Here is a 26,545-nt window from a genome sequence, read left to right as displayed (position 1 = left end):
TGGTTGTAACTCAAACTGGAATGACACGTTAGAAGGCAATTAAGGGATTTTCATGCCTATTTGTGAAGTGTATAGTTCTAAAGATTTTCAAATGAGATTATGTAGTGGCCTCAAAAATACAAATTCTCCATACACATTAACAACCGTGGTGACTTACATACATTTCTGAGCAAACATTTGCAGCAATTGTTTACGATTTAGGATTTCAAATTTATTTCATTATCAATATAACAGAGGGAAACATTCCACGTGGAAAAAATATATCTAAAAAGAAAGATGATGGGACTTACCAAACAAAAGCGCTGGCAGGTCGATAGACACACAAAAAAACACAAATATACACACAAAATTCTAGCTTTCGCAACCAACGGTTGCTTCGTCAGGAAAGAGGGAAGGAGAGGGAAAGATGAAAGGATGTGGGTTTTAAGGGAGAGGGTAAGGAGTCATTCCAATCCCGGGAGCGGAAAGACTTACCTTAGGGGGAAAAAAGGACAGGTACACACTCGCACACACACACATATCCATCCACACATACAGACACAAGCAGACATATTTAAAGACAAAGAGTTTGGGCAGAGATGTCAGTCGAGGTGGAAGAGTAGAGGCAAAGAAGTTGTTGAGAGACAGGTGAGGTATGAGTGGCGGCAACTTGAAATTAGCGGAGATTGAGGCCTGGCGGATAACGAGAAGAGAGGATATACTGAAGGGCAAGTTCCCATCTCCTATCCGAACTCCGGAGATGGGAACTTGCCCTTCAGTATATCCTCTCTTCTCGTTATCCGCCAGGCCTCAATCTCCGCTAATTTCAAGTTGCCGCCACTCATACCTCACCTGTCTCTCAACAACTTCTTTGCCTCTACTCTTCCACCTCGACTGACATCTCTGCCCAAACTCTTTGTCTTTAAATATGTCTGCTTGTGTCTGTATGTGTGGATGGATATGTGTGTGTGTGCGAGTGTGTACCTGTCCTTTTTTCCCCCTAAGGTAAGTCTTTCCGCTCCCGGGATTGGAATGACTCCTTACCCTCTCCCTTAAAACCCACATCCTTTCATCTTTCCCTCTCCTTCCCTCTTTCCTGACGAAGCAACCGTTGGTTGCGAAAGCTAGAATTTTGTGTGTATATTTGTGTTTTTTTGTGTGTCTATCGACCTGCCAGCGCTTTTGTTTGGTAAGTCCCATCATCTTTCTTATTTCATTATCATTTACTTGATAGATGATCTTACATACATTTACGGAAGATGAACATTTAGATTTACACAGTATTTATTACACATATCTCAGCCACACAAACTGTGACTTCAATGCATTCTGGTAAGATTGCCATAGCCTCACTTAGCAAAAGTAAGAAGTGTGAGTATTCAAAGTGAAAAGCATGGCACTTATTTGCTTTTATGTAGTGTAAATTTAAATGTGAATCCTTCATACATGCGTTGATATTACCTGAAAACAGTGAAGGGTGCTAAAAGAAGGTTAAAAAACTAAATAGTGACTATTTAACAATTTATGAGAATGCAGCTAGATGATGTCTTCAACAAACACCGATATTTTGACTGGCAGACATCCTGTCATTCCAGGAGACAAATGCAGTTAAAACATGCTGTGCAAGGAAATTCATGGCCTTGGTTTGTAGGGCAAATACGAAAAGGTAAAACACACACACACACACACACACACACACACACACACACACACACACACACACACACACACCGTAAACAACTAGGGCCAACATACAACCAAAGATGACAGAAGTTGTCGATAGTGAATATTAATTATCAACAGGTGAGCAAGTAGCATTATGCTGTCAGAAGGTTCCATGAAAAACTTAAGCAAAAACCCTCTCTGTCTCTGTTTACAAGCTACATCCAAATTTAATCTCAACTATTTCCTAAATGACACTAACCCAATAGCTGGAAGTTAATGTCAGAATCTCTTTGTTGTTTTATTCCATGGGGTGACTGGTGCTAAGGCAATGTTCTGCAATATCAGATTTGTTCGGCTATTGAAAGCATGTGGAACACTTATGCTCAGTAGACCTGCCCTCCATAGTCTTGATGGTCTGATCAATGTATGACATGCCATTACTGCAAGGTATAGAGTACACATCCACAAACTGAGGTCATCCTTCACAGATCCATAAAGGGCACTAGTCTTAGATCATGGTCAAAAAACAGATTTCACTCATGTTTCCACAGAATACCACCAGTCCTTTTGGAAATACTACCTGCATATGGCAAAAAGGCCATAGACTTTAATGTCACTTGAGCAGTTTCATTCCTCACCTGATTCATGGTTGGTCGATAGCACAATGTGTGTTTGATCTGTCTTTCACTATAACCATTCTGATGGAGGGTGACTTCGAGGTAGGCTAACTCAACTGACAGACTTTCAGGGTCTGAGATGACATGGGTGCTATGAACCAAGGTACTTAGTACCCCTTTACACTGAGCCAGACGGTGTCAACTATCAGCCATAAGATACAAATCAGTGTGAGTTAACTTCATAGAAACAGAATGTCCCAACGTACAATCAACCTTCCTCCTGATTGACACATCGAGACAGAGAAGACAACCATCCTTTTCCACCTCCACCAAGAAGCTAATATTCAAATGGATTGAATTCAGATGTTCTACAAAAGTTTTTAAATTCTCACTTCCGTAAGGCTAAACATCATAAGTGTTGTTTATGCTTTAACTATCAAATTTGTGTGTGTACCATTTTATAGTTCAATCGTTTATAGTTCACCATGCTTAATTCAGCCACGAGAGGCCACCCAGCCTGCTGGTATGACAGTAGTGTGTGCAACCTGCCAGCTGTGTCCCCTGTTAGAAATAATGACCACATAAGATGGAATGCAAGGCTCTGGTGGCCACTTGTGTGTTTTCTGCTGTACGTAATTTGTCTCTCATGTATTTATGCTTCTTCACGCAATAAAGTTACAGTGTTCTTGGGTATATATCTAAAAATTCGTGCAGGTCTCAATGCTGACAACTCCAGTATATGTTGCTCAAAATCTTAACTGAGAGAGGTGGCACAGCGGTTAGCACACTGGACTCACATTCAGGATGATGACAGTTCAAACCCATGTCCAACCATCCTGATTTAGGTTTTCCGTGATTTCCCTAAATTGCTTCAGGCAAATGCTGGGATGGTTCCTCTGAAAGGGCATGGCTGACTTCCTTCCCCATCCTTCCTAAACCCAATGGGACCGATGAACTCGCTGTTTGATCCCCTCCCCCAAATCAACCAACCAATCAAAATCTTTACGAACAGATAGGCAACAACAGGTGACAGAGGACTCTCCACTGCAACACCATCTGTCTGTTCATAGAACTGGTTGTTGAATAAAAAGTAAGTGGAAGTCGCATATGTCAAAATACATTCATTAATCCATCACCAAACCTAACCTGAATGAATTGTAATGAATCAGAGGAATGCAAGTCAAGAGAGAGACCACATCAAAATTCATTATAATATCAATGTAAGAAATTTGCCAAGTTCTTAATGTGACATACACAGTAACCTATTAGTGCATGAAAGGGTACTTCATACCTTGGTTCATAGAGTCCATGTCATCTCAAAGAGCAGCAAGGTGTTTTGTTACACGGTAAGGTGTTTTGCTACACGGTAAGGTGTTTTGCTACACGGTAAGTCACAGCATTCATGTTACTGACAATAGGCCTACGAATGAACACGAAGCAGACCTCCCAACTGCTGTAATAGTACTCTTTGGCGAACATGTACCAGTCAATATATAAAATGATTCTCTCCAAACATCCTCAGCAGTATCAGAAGGCACTCAAAAACAGCCTGTTTTAACAGAACTTATAAAATCAAGAACTGTCAAATGTTTGGACATCAGTACAAAGTTTAAATCTTTCCTTAGCTTATTTATATATGCAGACAATACTTTTGTTGTTTGGCCTAGTAGAATGGATAATTTAAACACTTTCTGAAACATCTGAATTCACTGAACCCAAATATTCACATCACACTCCCTGATGTGTTGGTCTGGTAGAAGGCTGACGGTTCATTGGGACAGGCCATTTTTTGGAAGGCAAATCAACTGATTTGTATCTTGAGGTTGATAGTTACCACCATCTAGCCCTGCATGAAGGGGTACTTCATACCTTGGTTCATAGAGTCCATGTCATCTCAAACCCTGAAAGTTTGTCAGCCGAGATAGCCTACCTCAAAGTCACCTTTTGCAGAATGGTTACAGTGAAAGACAGAACACAAACATGCTACCGTATCGACCAATTGTGAATTGGGTGAGGGATTAAAACATAGAGGGGGCCCCGAAGTTTAGTCTTTTTTCCTTATGCAGATAAGACTTCCAACAGGATGGTCATACTCCCCTAAAAACGGTGTGAAGCACATTTTTCAACCACATTTTAGTATTAGGGCCATTTTAGGGTTTGCAAAGGATGGTCTTGGTTTGTGTAGAGTGAGTGTCTATTGTACTCCTTGGAGACATGACATCATATGACAACGATCAGGACCATGGAGGAATGGTGTACTGAGCATAAGTGTCATACATGCTTACAACAGCCAAGCAAATCTGTTATTCCAGAACAATGCATTAGCACCAGCCCTCCTGTGAAAAAGACATTGAGGTGATGAAAGTCATGGGGCAGTGATATGCACATATACAGATGGTAGTAGTATCGCATGCACAAGGTATTAAAGGGCAGTGCATCGGCAGAACTGCCATTTATACCCAGATGATTCATAAAAAAGGTTTCCAATATGATTGTGGCCACACAACAGGAATTAACATACTTTTGAACAAGGAATAGTAGTTGGAACTAGATGCATGGGACATTTCATTTCAGAAATCATTAGAAAATGTAATATTCCGAGATCCATACCGTCTAGAGTGTACCGAGAATACCAAATTTCAGGCATTACCTCACCACAAAAAAAATGCAGTGGCCGATGGCCTTCACTTAATGACCAAGAGCAGCGTCATCTGTGTAGACTTGTTAGTGCTGACAGACAAGCAATACTGTATGAAATAAGCACATAAATCAATGTGGGACATGCGACGAATGAATCCATTAGAACAGGGTGGCAAAATTTGGCATTAATGGACTATGGCAGCAGACGACCTATGTGAGTGCCTTTGCTAACAGTACAACATCTCCTGGGTTGATGACCATATCAGTTGGACCCTAGACGACTGGAAAACCGTGGTCTTGGCAGGTGAGTCCCAATTCCAGTTGATGAGAGCTGATGGTAGGGTTGGAGTGTGGTGCACATCTCATGAAGCACGGACCTAAGTGGTTAACAAGGCACTGTGCAGGCTGGTAGTGTCTCCATAATGGTGTGGACTGTGTTTATATACGATGGACTGAGTCCTTTGGTCCCACTGAACCAATCATTGACTGGAAATGGTTACGTTCGGCAACTTGGAGACCATTGGCAGCCATTCATGGACTTCATGTTCCCAAACAACAATGGAATCTTTATGGATGACAATGTTCCAGGTGACCAGGCCACAATTATTCATGACAGGTTTGGAGAACATACTGGACACATTCAAGCGAATGATATGGCCACCCGACATGAATCCCATCAAACATTTATGGGACATAATTGAGAGGTCAGTTTGTGCACAGAATCCTGCAATGGCAAGACATTTACAATTATGGACGGATGGAGAGGCAGAATGGTTCAATATTTTTGCAGGGGACTTCCAATAACTTGTTGAGTTCATGCCATGTCAAATTGCTGCACTATGTTGGGCAAAAGGAGGTGCAACACAATGTTAGGATGTATCCCATGACTTTTGGCACCTCAATGTGACAAACACAGACACAGAGACAGGTTTCCGATTATCTGACAGGTCAACATGAAAATTTCACCTCCAGCATTGACAATTTTGAACCTAAGGGAACAAAGTCAACAGTACTGTACAATACACTTTAGACATATATGTGCCATGCAAGATTATGAGGTATGAACAAGATGTGCCTTAGTTCGACAACTATGTTAGAACGCTGCTATAAAAGCAAAAAGAGATTAACTGCAAATTTAAATATAGTCAAAGCCTCACAGACAAATAAAAGCTAAACAAAACCAAAATTAGCATAAGGAGGGCTATGCAAGAAGCACTCAATAAATTTGAAAGTAAAATTCTATCTACTAAATGTCTTTCTCAAATATTGTCTCACAAAGGAAGATTGCACTGTTGTTCCTATTCGCACGAATGATAAAATGACATATTAATATAAATGACCAAGGGACAGAAAAGCACTTGAAAGTGCTTAATAGAAGAAAGATCACTGGACCTGAGGATGTACCAATTTGAGTCCATACAGAGTATGTGAAAGAACTTGCTTCTTTTCTAGCAGCTGCGGACCATATGTCTCTTCAGGAATGAAGTGCTCCTAATAACTGAAAGCAAGCACAGATCATTCCCATTTTCAAGATGGGTTGTCGAACAGATACACAAGACTACAGCCCTATTAGCTCTCACATCGATGTAGAATTTTGGAAGGTGTTTTATTCTAGCATATTATAACATTTTTAGAGACTTAAAATTTCCTCTGTAACAATCACCATGGATTTCGAAAACAACGTACATGGGAGACCCAGCTCGTTCTGTTCATCCACAACATCCAGAAAGCAGAACATACAGGCACTCATGTAGATGTTGGGTTTCTTTAATTCCAGAAGGCATTCAATACAGTTTCACACAGCCACTTAATGAACAAAATATGACCATACAGAATATCAGGCCAACTGTGTCATTAGACTGAAGATTTTCTAGCACACACAACACAGGATGTCATTCCGAATGGAGAGAAAACACTGGAAGTTCCATGAGGCTTTTTGCAGATGATTCGGTCATACAAAGAGAAGCTGCACTGTTAGAAAATTGGAGTGAAATGCAGGAAGAACTGCGCAGGACCAAACAGTAGGTAAATCACACACCAGATTGAGACTCACGAGGAAAAGGAATGTAATTCATTCACAAAAAAAGAGCTCACAAGGCACTTGTTTGACTGATTTTTGGGTACTGTCCATCAATCTGGGACCCTAACTGGGTAGGACTGATGCAAGGCAATGAGAGAATTTGAGATATTAGAGTTAATGCAAACGCTTACGCACAATCCCTCTTCACAAAAGCCATTCATGAATGCAACAGAGAAGGAAGACCAGTTAGTGGCACCAGACATAGCCACTGCCACATACTATCAGGTGGCTTGTGGAATATTGACGTAGACGTAGATCTCAATGCTTGGTGCTGAGAGTGGCAATCAATCCACAACATAAACAAATGTAGCATATTCTAAATTGCAAACACATAGAAATACTCTTTATTGTATGATTACACAATTGCAGAACAATCACTGAACCACATCAAATCAATCATGGGTAAGCCAGATACCAGACTGAGATTCACAGAAAGAAGCCTCGGGAAAGGTAGTCCATCAACACATGAAATAACTTATAAAATGTACATTTGACCAATACTTGAAAATTGCTTGTCAGTCTGGGATCTGTACCAGATAGGACTGATAAAGGAAATAGAGATGATCCAAAGAAGAGCAGCACATTTCATTACAGTTTCATTCAGGAAGTGCGAAAGCATCACAGAGATGCTTATCAAACTCCAGTGGTGAACACTGCAAGAGAGGCATTCTGCATCATAGTATGGTTCACTATTAAGGTACCGACAGGGTACGTTCCCAGAAGAGTCAACCAATGTATTTCTTTGTCCTACATATATCTCACAAAAAGACTGCAAAGATAAAATATAAAATTAGAGAGGTCTGCACTCACACATACGCTTACCAGAAACTATTCTTCCTCCAAACCACACACGACTGGAACAGGCAAAATGAGACGTGACACATGTACACAAAGTACCTTCCACTGTAATGTGGCTCGTGGAGTACAGATGTAGAGATTATGACGTGCACTTTGAGCTGTTGGCATTTGAGATTAGAGATGGAGATTTTTTCTTATTTATGCTTGGAACCTGTAACAATAAGGCTACTTATGCAATTAATCTCTCTCTACCTCCTCTCTCTTATACCCCCCTCCCCTCACCCTAGTCATTAGTCTAGTCATCTGTAATGTGCTCACCAGTTTGTAATGTTATCTGTTGAAAATATGGGTAATTTTAAGTGTTTTCTGTACTGGTTGTCCGTAATTGTGAGTTGTCCAGTCTGTGGCACCATCTGTTAGTTATTCTCATAACTAGCCAAATTACTAGCCAAATTACATAAATTTAAGTTTTGTAAATTATCAGTTTCATATTTTGTTCAATATTTATATGTATTTGAATCATTTATCATGTAAATATAATGATGCAATACAAGAACTTATGTTCAAATCCTTTTCAAACAACACTTAATTTTGCGAATGTTTGATAGGGCACTATAGCTTCTTCAGTACTAACTGTTTGTTATGTCTGAGACAAAGCCAGCACAGAAAGACAGTGACGACGAGCTTGGACTGCAAATGGACATGTGTCATGGGTGCGCTATGCATTTCGCTAAATGGGCAATACTGAGGATGATACTTGGAAAACATGACCATCCTATTGTTTGACAACATGCAGTGCATTTATCCAAAGGGTGATTGGCTCACTCACTTAGCTGCAAGCACTGGCTATATCCTTCAAATGGTAAAGTAACATACTGAAGAACTATTATCCTTCAGTTAGGACACACTCAGATTCATAAACTGACCACTCAGTAACCCCATACTGTATATAAAGAATAATACATTGCCTTCAAATGAGTTTCATTTCTTTTCTGTTTGTGTAGAATATTTAATCTTGAACTTAAAATTCCTCCTCTGTCCTGAATTCAGTCATGATTGTTGCTTCCATAATTAATAGCTATAAGAATCAGTCTAAAAGCTTTTCAAATAGTTATTAGTTTAACTTTAAGTGAAAAGCAACTGTTATAGTGAGATTAAAATACAGGTGACTACTACATTGCACTTGCATAAGTTCTCAATCTCTGATTCTGTGACAGTTTAGTGCTACATAAACATGTCACACTATAATTATGGTAACTGTGTGTGTAAAGGGGCAGTTAAAAATGATGTCATATTATTGTTTATATTTTGGTATGGAGGTATTCCTGTTATACGCCCTTCTCGCTTCCTGGTCGAATCATGTAGGGACAAAGTTAATGCTACTAGCTCATCCATTGGTGATTAATATTCAGTGCTAGTTGTTTATGGTGTGTCTGTTGTCTTTCTGCATACGCCCTGAATAATGACGTTTTAAATTTCCTTGTAGAGCACTCTCTCATTGCATTTGTGCCTTGAAACTGACAGGATATACATGTGTCAAAATATCAGCTGCTGTAGTGATATCACCTGACTGCATTTCTATGATTTGTTTGAACATTTCATACTATGGTAGTAACTTAAATTTCATAAACAGAGACTAGTTGTCACAAATCTTTGCTCAGTAAAATAAATTTTGAATAACATAATAGCAACACAAACTTAGGGCCATACAAGGTTACATTCTGCAACAGAATATACAATGGCAAACTGACACAATTTCTAAAGATTATCAACTAAAGTGCAGAATATTTTGAAAAAATGCACAGAAAAGAAATTTTAATTTTCTCAATAAATGCATGAAACTGGATTGACATAGAAGTAAACAACTTCTAGAGGAATCGTTATGTTTCTGTAGATGACAGTAACTTGAGACAATCATCAAATCAATCATTTGACATCCACATGCAGAATAGAAATTTTCATGTGACAGTATCTGGCACTCAACCATCAACATGCAAGAACGATGTAAATGCTTATTTAAGATTTCAAGCAGTATGTCAGTACCTGTTGATCTGTTGTAACTACTGTTGACGTAGCTCTCACTTCCTGAGTAACAGTTCGTTGTTCTTGCCTTGCACCACTTGTAGTTGTGGTGTGGGCTACTGTCTTCTCTTCCACCTGAAATTCAGCATTATTTGATTCAGTATAATTATGAGTAATAGGCTGATAGGCACAATTAAAAGACATTTCCACATTAGCTTTCTGCCACAGCCTTCACCAGGAAAAGAAGGAGAAATACACAGACATTCCTTCACACAAACAAGCACACCTCAACACACTACAAGACTGCCATCTCCGGCAGCTCAGACCAGAATGGTCCGAACTGCCCAAGCTGTTGAAGATGGCAGTCATATGTGCATGAGGTGTAAGAGAGAGTGTGTGTGTGTGTGTGTGTGTGTGTGTGTGTGTGTGTTCTTTTTCGTATGAAGGCTGTGGCTGAAACTAATATATAAGTGTCTTCTAATTGTGCCTGTCTGCAACTTAACATTTCATCTTGACGGTAAGCAGCAATCTATCTTTTCCTTACATTGTCGATATTCCAAGAGGGAGTTTCCATTGTATAAGTACTTACTTTCTCGTTCTAAAGCAGTAGGCAAGCGTGTCAATGTAGCACAATGTTATTTTTCTCACCTGACTAGTTTTCGCATTTGTCTCTTTGTCCTCGTGAGTCGTTGCTGTTCGAGTCGTCACAGCAGTTGCTGTCACATGGGGGGATCGTCCATCATCACTGCCCACCTCTGCCTGTAAGTACCCAATGACCAGTTAGTATGGCACAGACTGCAACAACTGATCCTATAAAATATGCAAGTCACTGCATGACAATGTATGTTTACAAAAAAAATTCTCCAATATAAGCGTGATGCAAAGCAGTTTCTCTTGTTGATATCAGGAACAGCATGGTGTTAATAACATGTATCCCTGATTCAATCATGCATTTAATGTGCAAGTCCCAATCAGTGTACACAACAAAATTGTACAGAGGCATTATCACAAAAATCCATGTAACCCAATCAATGAAGAATGAGCGGACGAAGTTTCAAATGCAGAAGAAACACTGAATCTTACCGACAAGTTCGTGATAAACAATACATCAATCACAAACTGAAAGCAGCTGTAACAAAAATAGCAATACTCTAAACTTCTCTTTGACTTTACTTTAGAATTTCTTATACATTAACAACAGTGAGTTAGTAGGCAGAATATTTAATTACATTTGTTATTCACACTTTTGAGTACCATCACCATGATCATAATGTGCAACCCATTTCACTGGGGGGGGGGGGGGGGGGGACACGACCTAGAATCCTAAATTGAGAAACTGAGAAGCACAGTGCCTGTGTTAAATACACAACACACATTATTTCACATGCACAGTGACGAAGAAAACTATTCCAAAATTAGTAAAGTGGAGCTAAACGACACTATGGAGAAAATAAGCTCTTTATACTGCTGTGTGTTTCTGAAGCTATATTTTTTGACCAAAGCACAAATATTTTCAATACATAAGTATCATTTTGGTTCACTGTAACACAACTCTTCATATTTACAATTACTCAATACTGCCTCAACAATTTCTTCTTCAGACTTAAATAACGCAAAATTTCTGAGCCTTTCTTCAATTTTAAATGCAGTTATGTGCACAGTAGACTAATTTTTTTCTTTCATTGTTTTATGTTCATAATTTATACGAAAATAAATGCAAAATACATCTCTCCATCTCCACATGTCTTTTTTCCTCCAATTACTCAGAACATGATTTGTTGTCTTTGTTTCATACATGTAATAAACACATCAGACAAATAACACTACTCAACAACCATTTTGCATCTGGGATGTGATGTATCAGTTAGTATGTGTTTCGATGTGTAGAATCTGAATCTACATTTCAAAATGTTATAGCGTGTAATAATATACTCCTGTCTGTAACTTGAAGCCACAGATTTACAAGATGGGCTCACAAAATGTCATAGTTTTTTGTGCCTATGGACAGCTGTGACAGCAAGAACCACAATACAGTCAAGGAATGGTCTATAAGAAAATCATACACACTTGGAAAGGAAAATCTGAAAATCTGCAAAAACAATCAATTGATTGAACCCAATAAAATAACTTTTTGCCTTCTCTTCATCTCAAGTTCAGTCTTATGAAGAACTTTGTAAAAGCTGTGATGAAGGAGGCTGAGCTTTCACCCATTTGACAGAATAGTTTCCTTAGCAGAGGGAGGCAAAACTGACAGAAGGCGTATTTATTGGACTACAAATAAGAAAATTTGATGCAAGATTCAACCTTTGATATCAAACTCACAAACATCAAATAAGCCACCTGGTCCTTTTTCAAAGCAATTGTGAAGGGCTTTTTGAACAACAGAAGAGATTATACACAATGTCTCCATTATGAATGAGCTGTTAAGACAGCTACAAGAACATAGGGCATTAAATTCTGCTTGAAACTCGCTTTTCACATTCCCACCTTGATTTATTTCTGGAAACTTTGGGAGCCATAAGCGATGAGCAGGGTTAGCACTTTCACCAACACATCTGTATGATGGAACACCACTATCCAGGTCACTGGATCCATTCAATGATGGGCGACTACTGCTGGGGTTTTGTTACGGAGAATGATGAAATGGCGAACATATAAAGAGCATCATTTCCACAGTTTTTAATACCAAAGGAGATTAAAGTTGAAATTATGGTGTGAACTAATTTAGATCTTCTACTGGGGCCTTGCCCATACATACATACATAGTTCTGAATATGTATGCCTTGTTTCTTTTAATTCTGTCAATGTTCATCAGTAATGTTTTGGTTCTTTTGTGTATCGAGGTACTGTGACTTGATAGAGAAAAAATGATTTTACTGGTGAATATAGGACCCCAAAATTAGGCAAAACCACCCTTTTACAAACTAGAACCAGAAAAAAAGTTTAAATTCGTTGGCTAGTGTAATTAGTCACCCTCAGGAGATATCACACTAAACACTGCTTCTAGCCTTCATAATGGGCTCAATTTGGTGAAGAAGAGAGACCACAAGTTTCTTAAGTTATGCCTTATATATCTGAAGCCATTTTTTTTGTGATTAGGACACAGAGCTAGCGAAATGTGAGGGTGTCGACTACTCTGATTCACTCACTGTTCCAAATAATCTCAGACATTTTCTATGGTCTTAAGATCATGTGATTTAGTGTGCAAACAGAAGTTCCATAGGGTAACTATGTGTTTGTTAAACCAGGAGCATAAATGTGCAGCCTTTTGAACATGACTGTTACCATCTTGGAAGACAGGAGTGTCCACAGTGTATTCATCAGGACGGCGCAGCAGAAAGAGCAATATTTAGTCACTGAGAATGGTGAAAAAAACATTCTGGTTCACGTTCATGATAATATGAGTGGATCCAAGCCACAGTAAGAAAAGCCCTTGTAGAGTGAGGGTTAAACAGCTCACTGGATACTCAGCAACTTGCACAATTTGAAATGCGCCAAAATCACAACTTGTCAGGCAACACTACACACATCCAGTACAGTACTGTCTAGTTCCACTGTTGTTTTGCCCACTGACGACAAACAACTTTATGTATTACTGTGAGCCATGGCCCTTTTGTGAGACACCTGATTCCAAATGTCCACTGCATGCAGTTTCCTTCACAAAGTCCACACGCAAACAGATTGAGGTTAACCTGTATTCACTAACAGCAGCAATTGAAACCGACTTTGACAACCATGATACCCTGTCTCTGGTCTCTGTCAGTTAAGATGAGAAACAAGTTGGCTGAGGCATATACCACAGCATCAAGGCTTAATGAAAACAGTATCAGAACAGTCAAAAAACCGATGGCTGAAAGTGTTTAAATTCTGTCCTCTCTCTATAGCTGACTATCAACATCCATTTTGCCATACTGATATTTCATTTTTATTACCTATTTTCTTTTCTTCCAGTTCATCTGATCTGTCTATTTTTCCACACTTTTATTTCAACACAACTATTCTGCAATTCAGTCTGAGTTTATCTCTCATTTTGACCTGCTGATTTAAGGCCTCATGTAGGTACTCTGTAATCTGAACCTTTGTTATTAGCTTACTGCTGTTTCCACTACTTTTCTGTGCCTTATTAATGTTCTGAATCCAATAGGTATTTACTGCAGTCAAAAGAAACTGAGTAATTAATTTTTTACACATTTACATGGCATGATGATGTAACTAATTATGTTAAAAAAAAAAAAAAAAAACGAGTGTAGCATATCAAATCATTTTAAAAATGCTGCTACAATGTTGCCAAATCAGCTGTTAGCTGAGCTTCAGTTAGATTTCAGACAACTGGGAGGAGGGTGCAAACATGAGCTGGGGACCTTTTCATTGTTAAGGCTAGCAACAGCTAAATGGTATGCATGTAGTGTCCTACAATGCATTATCTGTCCACACGACACTACTCAAAAACTGCAAACTAACTGTCGCTTTGTCATGGTGCATTGAAAAAAATGTACGGCCTGCATTTGAGCTCTGACAAGAGGAACCAAAGCCCAAGGCATGAGGTGTCAACTAACAAGTAATTTTGGTCAGACTGTAACTCCAGCTTCTACCAAACCATTCTAGAGTAACAACAAATACTGTGTAACACAAAATTACTTCGATTTCTTATTTTAAGAATAGATAATGCACAACCAACGTCCCCTTTACACACACACACACACAAACACAAAGTTACTACTGTGCATTTAAACTTCTATCTTTACTGGTTTCATCTGTCTGGCTCATTGTAGCAACTCAGTTTCTTTTTGTGAAACCTATATGGTACACAAATTCATTTCTGTTAACCACAAAATATACGTTTTGGTGGTTGAGGCCAACTGCTCTCATATGGCTTATGTTTGCATAGGTTTACAGCATTATTTAAATTTTACTGATACTGGTTATTCAGTTGCTGTCATTGGTTATTCAATTGTTCTCTCAGGATTATGTTCCCCAAGTTATTCTTTTATCTTGTGTCTTTCTCTATAAAACTTGAACTAACAGTCACACAGTTCATGCTTGTGTTTTATCTGCTACAGATGAAATTAGACTGGACGTTACAGATACTGAATTACACCAAAAATTGTTTCATTTTCAACATTACTTACACAGTTCAGTCTGTGAAAAGTACAACACAAAGTATACATGCTTGTGCATAAAAATGACAATGTGAAATGACATTAACACAACTGCAGCAAGATCACATCCAACCCAAATGGTGTGTTGAGTGTAACACCGATTACATTAATGCTAGGAATAACCAATCTACTGAATTATGCCAAAAACAAGTGCTACACATGTAACATTTAATGTATACAGCCAACTTTGATTTTAATATGTAGTGAATGAAGTGCATTCGAAAAATTTTGAATATAATATGTTTTTTACAACAGTACGCCAGTTTTAGTACACAACAGAATCAACAACTTTGTGTCAATAAAGATACAAAGAAAACAATAATTTTATATTTTCAGTCACAAAACAAGTCCCTTGAAATTCAAGGAATTATATTCCAGTTCATTGGAGGAAGAAAAGGGTCTAAAGCAAATAGTTGAAGCCAGTATTAAACTAAACAGTAATGTATGGCACATTATAATGATTCAGTTTTTAGCAAATATGGTTTTCTGATTACAGAGAGGATAAGGAATCAAACACTGAAGGAACTGAAAGAAAATCAAGTGACCTGCATACAGATTACCAGAATAAGAACAATGAAGTATGTTCCTGATGGAAACATGATACAACAGTCCATAACTTTCATAATATCAGTGACTGATTAGCATCTTACAGTGAGTAGGACTTCACTTGATTTCCTACATTCACTGTTCTTTTTGTTCACACCTTGCAGTGGTCAACTGTGGAGTCCGAAAGCCTAAGTGTACAATAGCAGTTATTCCATATTGTTTCTATTAAAAGTCGTTAACAACTATTATTTACTGTGTATGATTAATTCATTCATCTGATATTGCACACACTGTTCTTTCTGTATGTCCTTTTTCCAAATCTTTCAAAGCCATTGAACAAAACTGCAGCAATAAAAAAATGCATTATTTCAGAAGCTGGAAAAATTAAAACTATATACATAATACTGACTCTTAGGGACATAGAAGTTGACACATTAGTTACTAATGGCAGTTGCAAATAAGACACTTAATAGAATTACTTTTAAAGAAAGAGTAAAATACCATTGTAAACAGCAAAAGCACATTATTACTTACTTATCATAAATGAGAACTGATTTAATATGGCAGATGTAAGATAATTCAGGCTGTAGCGAGAACAGTTGTTACATTGTGCTTTGAATCAAGCTGACAGAAATAACTAACAATTTTCAATTTAGAATACGCTTACCCAGCAGAGAAACGGTGAAGAGTTGTTAGGTACACTGGCAAATAACATTAACAACTAACTACAAATAAATTAAATTCACGAGCTGAGAAAAGCTTGTAAGGAAACTCCAACAAAAATCTTATGTTACATTACAAGTGCCTTGACTAGTACATGCCACACAACATCTCCCCACTACATTCACAGCATGCAGCTTTTTAATGTTAGTACTAGAAATACTTAAGAGCATTACCAGCGATAAATATACAATCATGCTTACCAGCACCTGAGCAATGCACTGACATATGAGTATGATTTGTACAAGTGCCACTTTTATCTTCACTCTTGTATTGCAAGTGAAAGAACTTGCTCACATGTGTTCTTGAATTGCTCAACACGAAAGAGATACCCATATAAGGCTTGATTTTTTTTCCCCAAATTATTGCTAACACATTTTCTTTACTCCTAATGTGTACTTGGCATTTCATTAATGACAATTCCCTGAAGAATGTGGATCACACAAATGTGCAGGGCATGAAAAAGATGGTTATTTTTTACATTTGCTCAGATGCCAGTGTTTTAAAGCTACGTATATTAGTCATATGCAGAAAATTATGGCAATCAAAGAGCAGCATTTGCCACCACCAGAATAATGTTCATGGTCATCACCTCATCTTCGTGTGTTGTAAGAGACACTGTTCCTGCACCCAGGTCCTCCACTTTCTCTTCCACATTACGACGCAGGCCACCACTGTCCTTCACTACAGTCCTTTTTGTTGTCGTTTTGACAACCTTGGGGCCGAGTATTGTGTCCTCTGCATATGCTGCAAGTTCATCACCTGAATCTTCTTCATCTGAAAGCTCCCCATCTGAACCTCGCCGAAAAACTTTTAGGTCATTTCCTTCCACTCTGACACGTCCCCGTTCTAAACCAGACACAGCTACTGGCTCACCATCCTCCCCCAGTACCACAACTACACCTGTTACTTGGGATGGAAGGGAACCTGAGGGCACCTTTTCTCCTCCTGGACCGAGCAGTTTTGCAAGGTAACGTTTTGGTACTACAGATGGCTTACCGTCTCGACCCACTGAAAGTTTTGCTCCTTCTAATACATGTGTATAGTCAACGGACAAAGCAGGTTCACCACTGCGAGACTTTGTTGCCTCCGCAGGTACTCCCTTGAGAACTAGTGGTCGACCATCCGTTCCTGTCAAAACTGTGGCACCATCTAATAATCCTGAAAACTGCCCCGGTATGATAGTCCGCCCATCTGCACCTACAACTGGAGCTGGGTATTGTCCTGTTATGATTAAAGGTTGTCCATTTCTTGCCAGCAGTGCCGTTACACCTTCCATGATAGCTATTGTCTCTGTTCTGACAACTCCACCAACTGATGATGCTGTTTTAACAGTTGATGTTGTAACTGATTCTGTGAATCTTTGCATTGTAATAACCGATGTTCCGTCACTTCCTACCACATCACCTGATGGCTTCTCTGTTACCGCTAATGGCTGACCATCCTTGCCCAAAATTACTGAAACTGACTGTACACTTCCTGGACTGACAGCTGAAGGTGATAATGGCTGTCCGTCGCTCCCAAAAAGTTTAGCTAAGAACTTTTCATTCATAACAGTCACTTTTCCGTCCTTTCCTAAGCTAACTTTTGCCCCATCAACAACTTGAGAATAATCTGCCACATACAGGGGCTTTCCGCTAGGGTCCTCAGTTTGAGCAGCATACACACCTTTCAGAATTAGTGGCTTCCCTTCCTTACTTGTGAGAACAGTCGCACCTTCTAAACTACTTGGAAACTTGGCAGGTAAAATTCTCCTTCCATCTTTTGCTATCACAGGGGCAGGATATTGCCCTGTAAGAATTGCTGGTTTACCATCTTTTTTCACAACTGCCATCACTCCTTCCACAGTGCTGATGGTGTGACTGGTAAATGACTCCATCGAATCTTTGCCAGTTACGCTTGCAACGGGCTTCCCGTCAGGACCAAGAACAACTGACGATGTTTGCACTGTACCAGTTGAAGGTGCACCACCTTTCTGCATGAATGATACTGTAGAACCAGGAACAGTCTCAGCAAACTTTTGAACAGACAAGACTGGAACGCCATCCTTACCCAGTATTGTTCCACCAATATCTGTTATCGACAATGGTTGGCCATCCTGCCCGAGAACTACTGTAACACTTTCCATGTCTCCCGGATAGCGCCCAGGTGACCACGTCTTTCCATCTCTCGTGACTAATGTGGCAAGGAACTTATCAGGGCTTGCTGTCACTTTATTATCTTCATCCATAACAAGTTTCACACCTTCAATAACTTCAGAGTAGTCAGCTACAGCCAGTGGTTTTCCATCATTGTCTGAAGTCTTTGCAGCATATAGACCCTTCAGTGTAAGGGGCTTGCCATGCCTGTCTGTGAGAACTGTAGCTCCTTCCAAATTTGCTGGAAATTTAGGTGGGAGTACCTTTTTTCCATCTTTACCAGGCACAGGAGCTGGAAATCTTCCTGTTAATATCACCGGTTTACCGTCTTTTCTAACTACAGCCATGATGCCATCAACAATTCCTATGGTGCGGGATGTGGTATGGGGGGACCCAAGCTGTACAGGCCTGCCATCAGGCCCAAGAATAACAGAAGTAGTCTCTACAGTTGTCGAAGTTGTTGGACCAGCTTGTTCGAAAGCCACAGTAGCTCCAGGAACTGATTCCAAGAACTTTTGAACTGATAAGATAGGTTCCCCACTTTCACTAGTAACAGATCCAAATGAAGATACTCTCACTGGCAACGGCTGACCATCCTGCCCCAAAACTACCATCGCACCTTGAGAATCGACAAGAGAACGGCCAGGTGGAAGTGGTTTGCCATCACTCCCAACAAATGATCCAAGGAATTTAGTGTTAGTAACTAAAGGTTTATTCTCTTTGTCAAGGCTAACTCTAGCCCCTTCCACAACCTGTGTGTAATCAGCAACTGTTACAGGTTTGCCATCGTTACCAGCCGTAGCTGCAGCATATTGTCCCTTTAGTAATATTGGCTGACTGTCTTTCCCAACCAAGACAGTTGCTCCTTCGAGACCACCAGGAAAGTTTGTTGGTAGTATTTTCTTCCCATCCTTACCAGAAACTGGAGCTGGAAACTGACCAACTAAAATAACTGGTTTTCCATCTTTCTTTACAGCTGCCATAACCCCTTCTACAATATTTATTGTATGAGTTGTAACAACTGGTGGTCCTCCTCCTAAAGCAGAACCCATCACTACCCTAGTTGTTTGTACAGTGCCTGAAGATGTGTGACCTGGAGGTGGTGAGTATGAGACTGAAGAACCTGGGACACTTTCCAAGAATTTTTGCACAGACAGTAATGGCTGTCGATCCTGTGCACTCACTACACCTATAGGAGTTTCTTCCACTGCCATTGGCTGTCCATCCTTCCCTAAGACAACAGTAACACCTTCAGCTTCCAACGGTGATCTCCCAGGAGGTAGAGGTTTACCATCTCTTGTCATAAGTGAGCCTACAAATTTATCAGCTGTCACTATAGGTTTCCCGTCCTTTCCAAGACTAACTCTTGCTGCTTCTATGACCTGTGTATAATCAGCAACTGCCAAGGGCTTCCCATCACTGCCTGTTGTTTGAGCTATCTCTGTTCCTTTCAGGATTGTAGGTTTTGAGTCTTTGTCAACCAGAACAACAGCTCCTTCCAAATTTCCTGGAAATTTTGGAGGCAAAACTTTTTTCCCACTTTTGTCTGTTATGGGTGCTGGGTACTGACCAGTAAGAATCACTGGCTTTCCATCCTTCCTAACAACTGCTATTACTCCTTCAATTATATGTATAGGCTGAGGTGTTACCAAAGTGGTTACTGTGCTGTCAGCACTACTAACTGTTGTCACTGGTTTAACAGCTGGTATTTTGTGTTCAACACTTGTCACCATGCTTGGATGTCTTGTAGTAACTATTGGCTTACCATCTTTGCTTACAACAGTTCCAGCAACTATCTCCGTAACAGGAAGTGGTTGGCCATCAGATCCCAACACAATGGTTAGCCCATTGACTTCAGTGGCCATAGTCTTTTCAGGTGGCAGTGGCTTGCCATCCCTGCCAATAAGAGTCAACAGGAATTGTGCTGGTGAAGATAAAGGCTTCCCATCCTTATTTAGAGTAACAGTTGTTCCTTCTACAATGTGTGAATGGTCTGCAGTGAGCATTGGTTTTCCATCACTCGAAGAAACTTGTTGAGCCTGTAGACCCTTCATTATCACAGGTTTACCATCATGACCAACCAGAATAGGAGCTCCTGCCAGTTTACCTGGAAAGTCTTCTGGGAGTACCATTTTACCACTTTTTGAGACAGGAGCTGGAAATTGTCCTGCAACAATTGAGACCTTTCCATCATTTCCTACAACGGCAACAACACCACTAGCTACAGCTACAGTCTGAGTAAATGGTGCACTCAGCATAAATGGCTGACTGCCAATTCCAGTTGCTGGACTGCCTTGGCTTATCACAAGCCTTGAATGAGGTGTTATGCCCAAGTGCTTCTCAACAGAAATGATCGGTTGTCCATCTTTGTCAGCTATAATGCCCGGCAGTTTCTCCACAACAGTAACTGGTTCTCCATCCTTTTCCACTACCACTACTGCTCCTTTAATGTCTGATGGAGACTTGTCTGGCGACCACAGTTCTCCATCTTTACCCACCAAAGTGCCCAAAAATTTCTCTCGGGATACTATAGGCTCACCATTTTTCCCTATAATAATTCTGGCACCATCTATGACGTGTGCATAATGGACCACCTTCTGTGGCTTACCATCAGGCCCTGCAACAACTTCGGTGTATAGGCCCCGAGGAATCAGAGGCTTTGAGTGTTCATCCTCCAGAACAATGGCACCATCCAGACTTCCTGGAAATTTTCCAGGTGGAAGGATCTTCTTTCCATCCTTGCTGATTATTGGTGCTGGATACTGTCCAGTTAGAACAACTGGATGTCCTTCTTTATCCACAACTACTGTAACTCCATCAACATATGGTGCTGGATCAGTTGTACCAATGAGTCCTCCATATCGCAGAGGTACAGTAGACACTTGCTTTCCATCAGCAGCTAAGAAAGATACAGGATGACCTGGACTCACAATAGCTCTCACAATTCCTTCTGCATCTGCATCAGAGGTTAGTTTCATCACTGGTTTTCCATCACTTGAACGAAGTTCACCTGTTGGTGTTTCTGAAACTTCTAATGGCTTCCCATTAGCTCCAAGAACAACAGTAACTTCCTGCACATCTATATTTTTAGCTCCAAGTGTGACTGGTTTCCCTTCCTTATCAACCAGTGTAACAAGATATTTAGTGAGTGTCACTTCTGGTTTCCCACTCTTCTTTGGCATGATCTTAGCTCCTTCTACTACATGAGTGTACTGGGCACCAACTGCTGGCTTTCCTGCTGGGCTGGTGATAGGTTCTATTTCAAGTCCTTTAAGAGTCATAGTTTGTCCATCTGGTTTTGCACTAACAACTGCACCTTCAAGCTTTCCAGTAAACTTACCTGGAAGTGTTTTTTTCCCATCTTTAGTGATGACTGGTGCTGGCAAATCACCAGTAACAATTACAGGAACACCTTCTTTGGATATGAGCAACAGTGCTTCATTCACAGGCAATTCAGTTATCTGTAACTTTGGAATTAGGGTTCCAGCACGTCCACTTTCAAAAGATGTCGCTGAATTAACTACAGGCTTCCCATCACTAGACAGCAGAACTCCTGGAGTTGGTTCAGTAACTTCTACTGGTTTCCCATCAGCTGTAACAACCAACATAACCGTTTCAATGTTTTCCAGTTTTTCACCAGGCTTCAGAGTCCTGCCTCCAGATCCTACAACCGATGTCAAGTACTTGGTATTAGTTGCATCCAATTTTCCTCCTTTACCTGGTCTGATCTTGGCTCCCTCCACTACATGAGTGAATGGTGCAGAAATTACCAGCTTGCCATCATTACCAGTGATTACATCAATAGGCTGCCCTACAGCAGTAACTGGCTGCCCACTCTTATCCACCAGTACTGTCGCACCATCAAGCTTCCCACCCATTTTTCCTGGAAGTGCCTTCCTACCATCCTTGTTAGTTACCAGTGTAGGTATGTCACCAGTTATAACTACAGGACTGCCATCTTTAGCAACTAAGCACAGAACTTGATCAGTTGGCAGTGCTCTTGCACCTGAGGGAGATGTTTTCCCAGCAGCTAATACTCCACTGACACCTGAAGCAGTATTTATTACAGGCTTTTTATCACCTGCAATCAGTACACCAGGTGCTGGTTCTGTTACCTCTAGTGGTTTTCCATCTGCTCCAAGAATTACTGTGACAGCCTCTACATTCTCTGGCCTTTCTGCTGGTCCAATGGGTTTTCCTCCACTACCAGTCAAGTTAACTAAATATTTTGTGTAGCTCACATCTGGCTTTTGTGAAACTTTCCCTGGTGTAATTTTGGCTCCTTCCACAACATGTGTAAATTGTGCACTAACAGCAGGCTTTCCATCTGGTCCTCTCACTACATCTGCTCGGCACCCACTTGCAGCTACAGGCTGCCCTTGTCTATCAGTGATGACTGTAGCACCATCCAGGCTGCCTGAGAATTTGCCAGGGATAGCTTTCCTACCATCCTGTTCTACAATTGGAGGTGGTATACTTCCAGTTGCAAGCAAAGGTTTTCCATTTTTGGAAGTGAGCAAAAGTACTTGACTTTCTGGTAAGGCAACTACTGCCCCTGGTGCAATGCCCAAAATGCCTGCATGGCTTCTCTCTGCTGCTAGCAGGGCTTCTGTATCCTGAATTTTATTGCCATCAGCTGCAGGTAGACGTGGTGACCCAGTAGATATCTTAGGTAAGGTTATCTTGGGCAGTGAGGGTATAGGTGAAGAAGTCTTCTTTTCTGGAGTAGTCTTGGGACTGGGCACTACCTGCAGTCTCTCAATTGGTTTGCCATCTGCACTTACTACTGTTCCCAGGTCTGATTCTGTAACTGCAAGTGGCTGTCCTTCAGGGTCTAGAACCAGCTTAACTTTTTCAATCCTTCCTTTGTCTCCAGTTACAACAGTGCCAATATACTTGCTCTTCACTGTTTTTGGCTGACCATCCTCCCCGCGAATAATTCTCGCACCCTCGATGACATCTGAAAACTCAGCCTGGTATCCTCCATCAGCTTTAAGCAAGGCAGGCCATCCATCTACAAGAACAGGCTTACCATCTTTGTTGATAAGTGTAGGTGCACCTTCAAATTCTCCACTGCAAGTAACAGTGCCTTTACCATCCTTACCTGCTGCAATAGCTAATTGGTGGTCTCCAGTGAGCAGAGCTGTCTTACCAGTAGGCCCCAGGATGGCCACTGCAACAGGAGGTGCTTCAACTGGTTGCCCATTACGATCAACAGTGACAGAAATTCCACGTACACGATCACCATCATCTTCAACTTCTCCCATGAAACCAGTACGGTGTACATCAGTTTTTCCTTTTGATACAGAAACTATGCCACCAGGTATAAGTGAATTATGTTTGGAACTTCCACACACTGCTGTAATTGGAAGTGGCTTTCCATCATTGCCCATTATAACAGGAGCACCATCTAGGTCACCTGAATGTCTCCCTGTAATGTAAAGTGTTCCATCAGGCCCTGTTGTTGTATTGGGAAGTTGACCCCAAACAAGAAGTGGATTTCCATCATGACCTTTCACAGCCATGGCACCTGACAGTGTTGCAGAAAATGGTTCTTCGGGGGGAATATCTATCTTGCCACTACGTCCTACAACAAAAACGCCACCTTTGCCCTTTGAATCGGCCGCTAATAAAGGTTTCCCATCTCGACTTACAAGAAGTTCTGCTCCAGCCACAGAAGCTGGTTTCTTCTTGCCCTGCACAGGCCGTCCATCTCGACCTGTATAAGTTCCCAAGTAGCGACACTGATTTACCGTCACACCACTACCATCTTTGTTCTCGAGAACTTCATACCCTTCAATGACATCAACATCTTTTGGCAAATGCAACTTTCCATCCTTCAGTATCAGTCCAGGATAGATATCTCTGACAGGAGCAGGTTTCTCATCTGTGCCAGCAACCACTTGGGCTTTAGCAAGAGGACTGGGCCATGCGCTATCTACAACCAATTTTCCATCTTCAGCCTTCACTATGGGAGGTTCACAGCCAGCAACAACTGAAGGTTTACCTCCAGCAATAATTATAAACTTTGATGATTGGGTTGTCGGGGGCACAATAACTGGGGCTGCACCGGCACCTTTCGCCTGCTCCTTAAGCCCTGCAGAAGCCACATAATCAATTCCAGGAGTACGAAGCCCTTTACTTGCCGGTGTGGTCTCACCAGGTGCATAATTGAAAGCTACGCCAGTAGCACGTCGCCCAGAGGAGGATGGGGGGGAACGTTCGGGAGTAGCTTCCAGCCGACCCTTCTCATAACTAAAGCCCCCTTGAGGTTCAAAACGCCTTTGGTCCTCACTCTGTGGCTCCTCCTCTACATAATCATACTCTCTTGTGTACCCTGGAAGCTGAGGGGAACCCTTGGGTGGACCACCTGAAACCCCAGACTTGGCAGTGTCATCAGTAAGTGCAACTGCCACTTTCTCATCTTTCACTTTTTTATCTTTTTTATCTTTTTCTTTTTTATCTTTTTCCTTCTTTTCTTTCTCTTTTCTTTCCTTCTCTTTCTTTTCTTTTTCTGGTGTACCATCTTCTTTTTCTTTCTCTTCCTTTTCCTTGTCTTTTGGAGGGCTGCCCTTCGCAAACAGGAAACCTGGAGTCTAAATATGAAAAAAAGAAAGAAAGAAACCACAATACCAAACATGAAACAAACAGAATAAAAAACACCTCACAAAAGATAAAAACACCCTCAACAGTCATTAATGCCTAAATCTATATATCTAGATATATTTTATAAATGGATGTGTTTGTGCCTGTACCATATTTCCTCCTATGCCACTGGACTGATTTCAACCAAATTTGATACATATACCGCTTGTTGTCGGGAAAGAACTACTGTTGGGGCAAGAACCGTCTCCTACTGAGGTGGACGTGGGAATGAAAACAGGGTGACACAGGAGACAGACAGACAGAGAGGAGGGAGGAGAAATATAATTTTTGGGAGGGGGGGGGGGGAGGTGACAGAGAGAAGGGAAAGATAATGTGTACAACATATGTAATAAATAAACAAACACACAAAGGATCCCAACTTTTTATTTTCGACTACCAGTTTTAGTATGCACTGTAGATCATCTTCAGGTCTGGTGTCACCAAGTGCAGTTTGTAAACAGTTCAAAAACTATGCTTTATGGAACCCAATCTGAAGATGATCTCCAGAGCAGATTGAAACTGTTAGATGGTAATAAAAAGTTGTGAAATATACAGTGTTTGTTTATTTATTGTAACAAAAGAGGTTATGTTTCCTAAGACAAGGCATCAATTATGCAAGATACGCGACATGTGTAAGAGGGCAAAGCCGCAATTAAAGTGTTAGTATTCAATAATACACTGCATAAGTGACACTGAACAAGAGATTTCAGTAATTTAATTGTGGATTGCTGATTGCATTGTAGAATATTAGCCTGTGGATAAGATTGCAATACTGGAGCAAAATAGGTTTCAGACTGGGCACACACAATCGAACAGCAAAAATTTTACAAACATAAGGATCAGAATGAAATTATAGACCATTTCGTAAACAGATTTCCAGAAAAAAAGCAATCTAATAAAGAAGTGTATGTTATCTTGGAAAACAAATGAATAATCAGAGCAGTGCCAAAAGCACTTGAGGGGGTACAGAACTTCATTTCAGAGAGCATCTGATTTAATGGTAGGAAAGTAAAATATGAAAATAAGTGAGTGAATTTATAATGATAAACACGAGGAAACAAATGTAAAATTGTATTTTGGTATTGCCAGTGGATGATTTGAACACCTGTAAATGTGAGGCGTAAAGAAAATTAATTCTTTTTTGATGCTGAAAAACTAACTGTCATTTCATCAGGGGATGAAAAGCAACAGATAGGAAAAATTCCTCTAAATTGTGTTTTAAGGGAAATCTATTGTTCTGTTTGACATGTAATATTCTGATAAATTTTTATAAGACTATTCACAGTTGTTAAATGTCACCTATATGTCCTTAGTTATCTTTTGCTCTGTGCATTGTATAAATGCTTCCTATGTGTCACACAATAATCACTGTAAAATCAAGAGTACAATCCCAGACCTGATCTTTCTCTAGATTCTGAAACTGTTTAAGAAATAATTAAGCTAGCACTTCAAATATGAAGCTCTTTCCGCTGTGCATGAGCAAGAAAAGAATAACAACTAATGCCCTATTTAATTTGCATTTTTATCAATAAGATT

General features: G+C 40.3%; 1 protein-coding gene across 5 annotated transcripts in view; it reads right to left on the bottom strand.

The window, feature by feature from the left end:
• Positions 1 to 26,545, bottom strand: part of LOC126194653 (mesocentin-like) — a 631,517-nt gene that overhangs the window by 24,939 nt on the left and 580,033 nt on the right. For all 5 annotated transcript variants that reach the window (XM_049932838.1, XM_049932840.1, XM_049932842.1 and 2 more), the window contains 3 exons: positions 16,819 to 24,960; positions 10,450 to 10,560; positions 9,823 to 9,936 (listed from right to left, as the gene is read on the bottom strand). In XM_049932838.1, the coding sequence (XP_049788795.1) occupies positions 9,823 to 9,936; positions 10,450 to 10,560; positions 16,819 to 24,960 (8,367 nt within the window). The remainder of the gene's footprint in view (positions 1 to 9,822; positions 9,937 to 10,449; positions 10,561 to 16,818; positions 24,961 to 26,545) is intronic.

The sequence above is a fragment of the Schistocerca nitens genome, chromosome 7, assembly GCF_023898315.1.
Source record: "Schistocerca nitens isolate TAMUIC-IGC-003100 chromosome 7, iqSchNite1.1, whole genome shotgun sequence".
In the NCBI taxonomy this organism is placed as follows: domain Eukaryota; kingdom Metazoa; phylum Arthropoda; class Insecta; order Orthoptera; family Acrididae; genus Schistocerca; species Schistocerca nitens.
The sequence above is the reverse complement of the archived record's forward strand: the minus strand, read 5'-3'. Positions and strand labels throughout refer to the sequence as shown.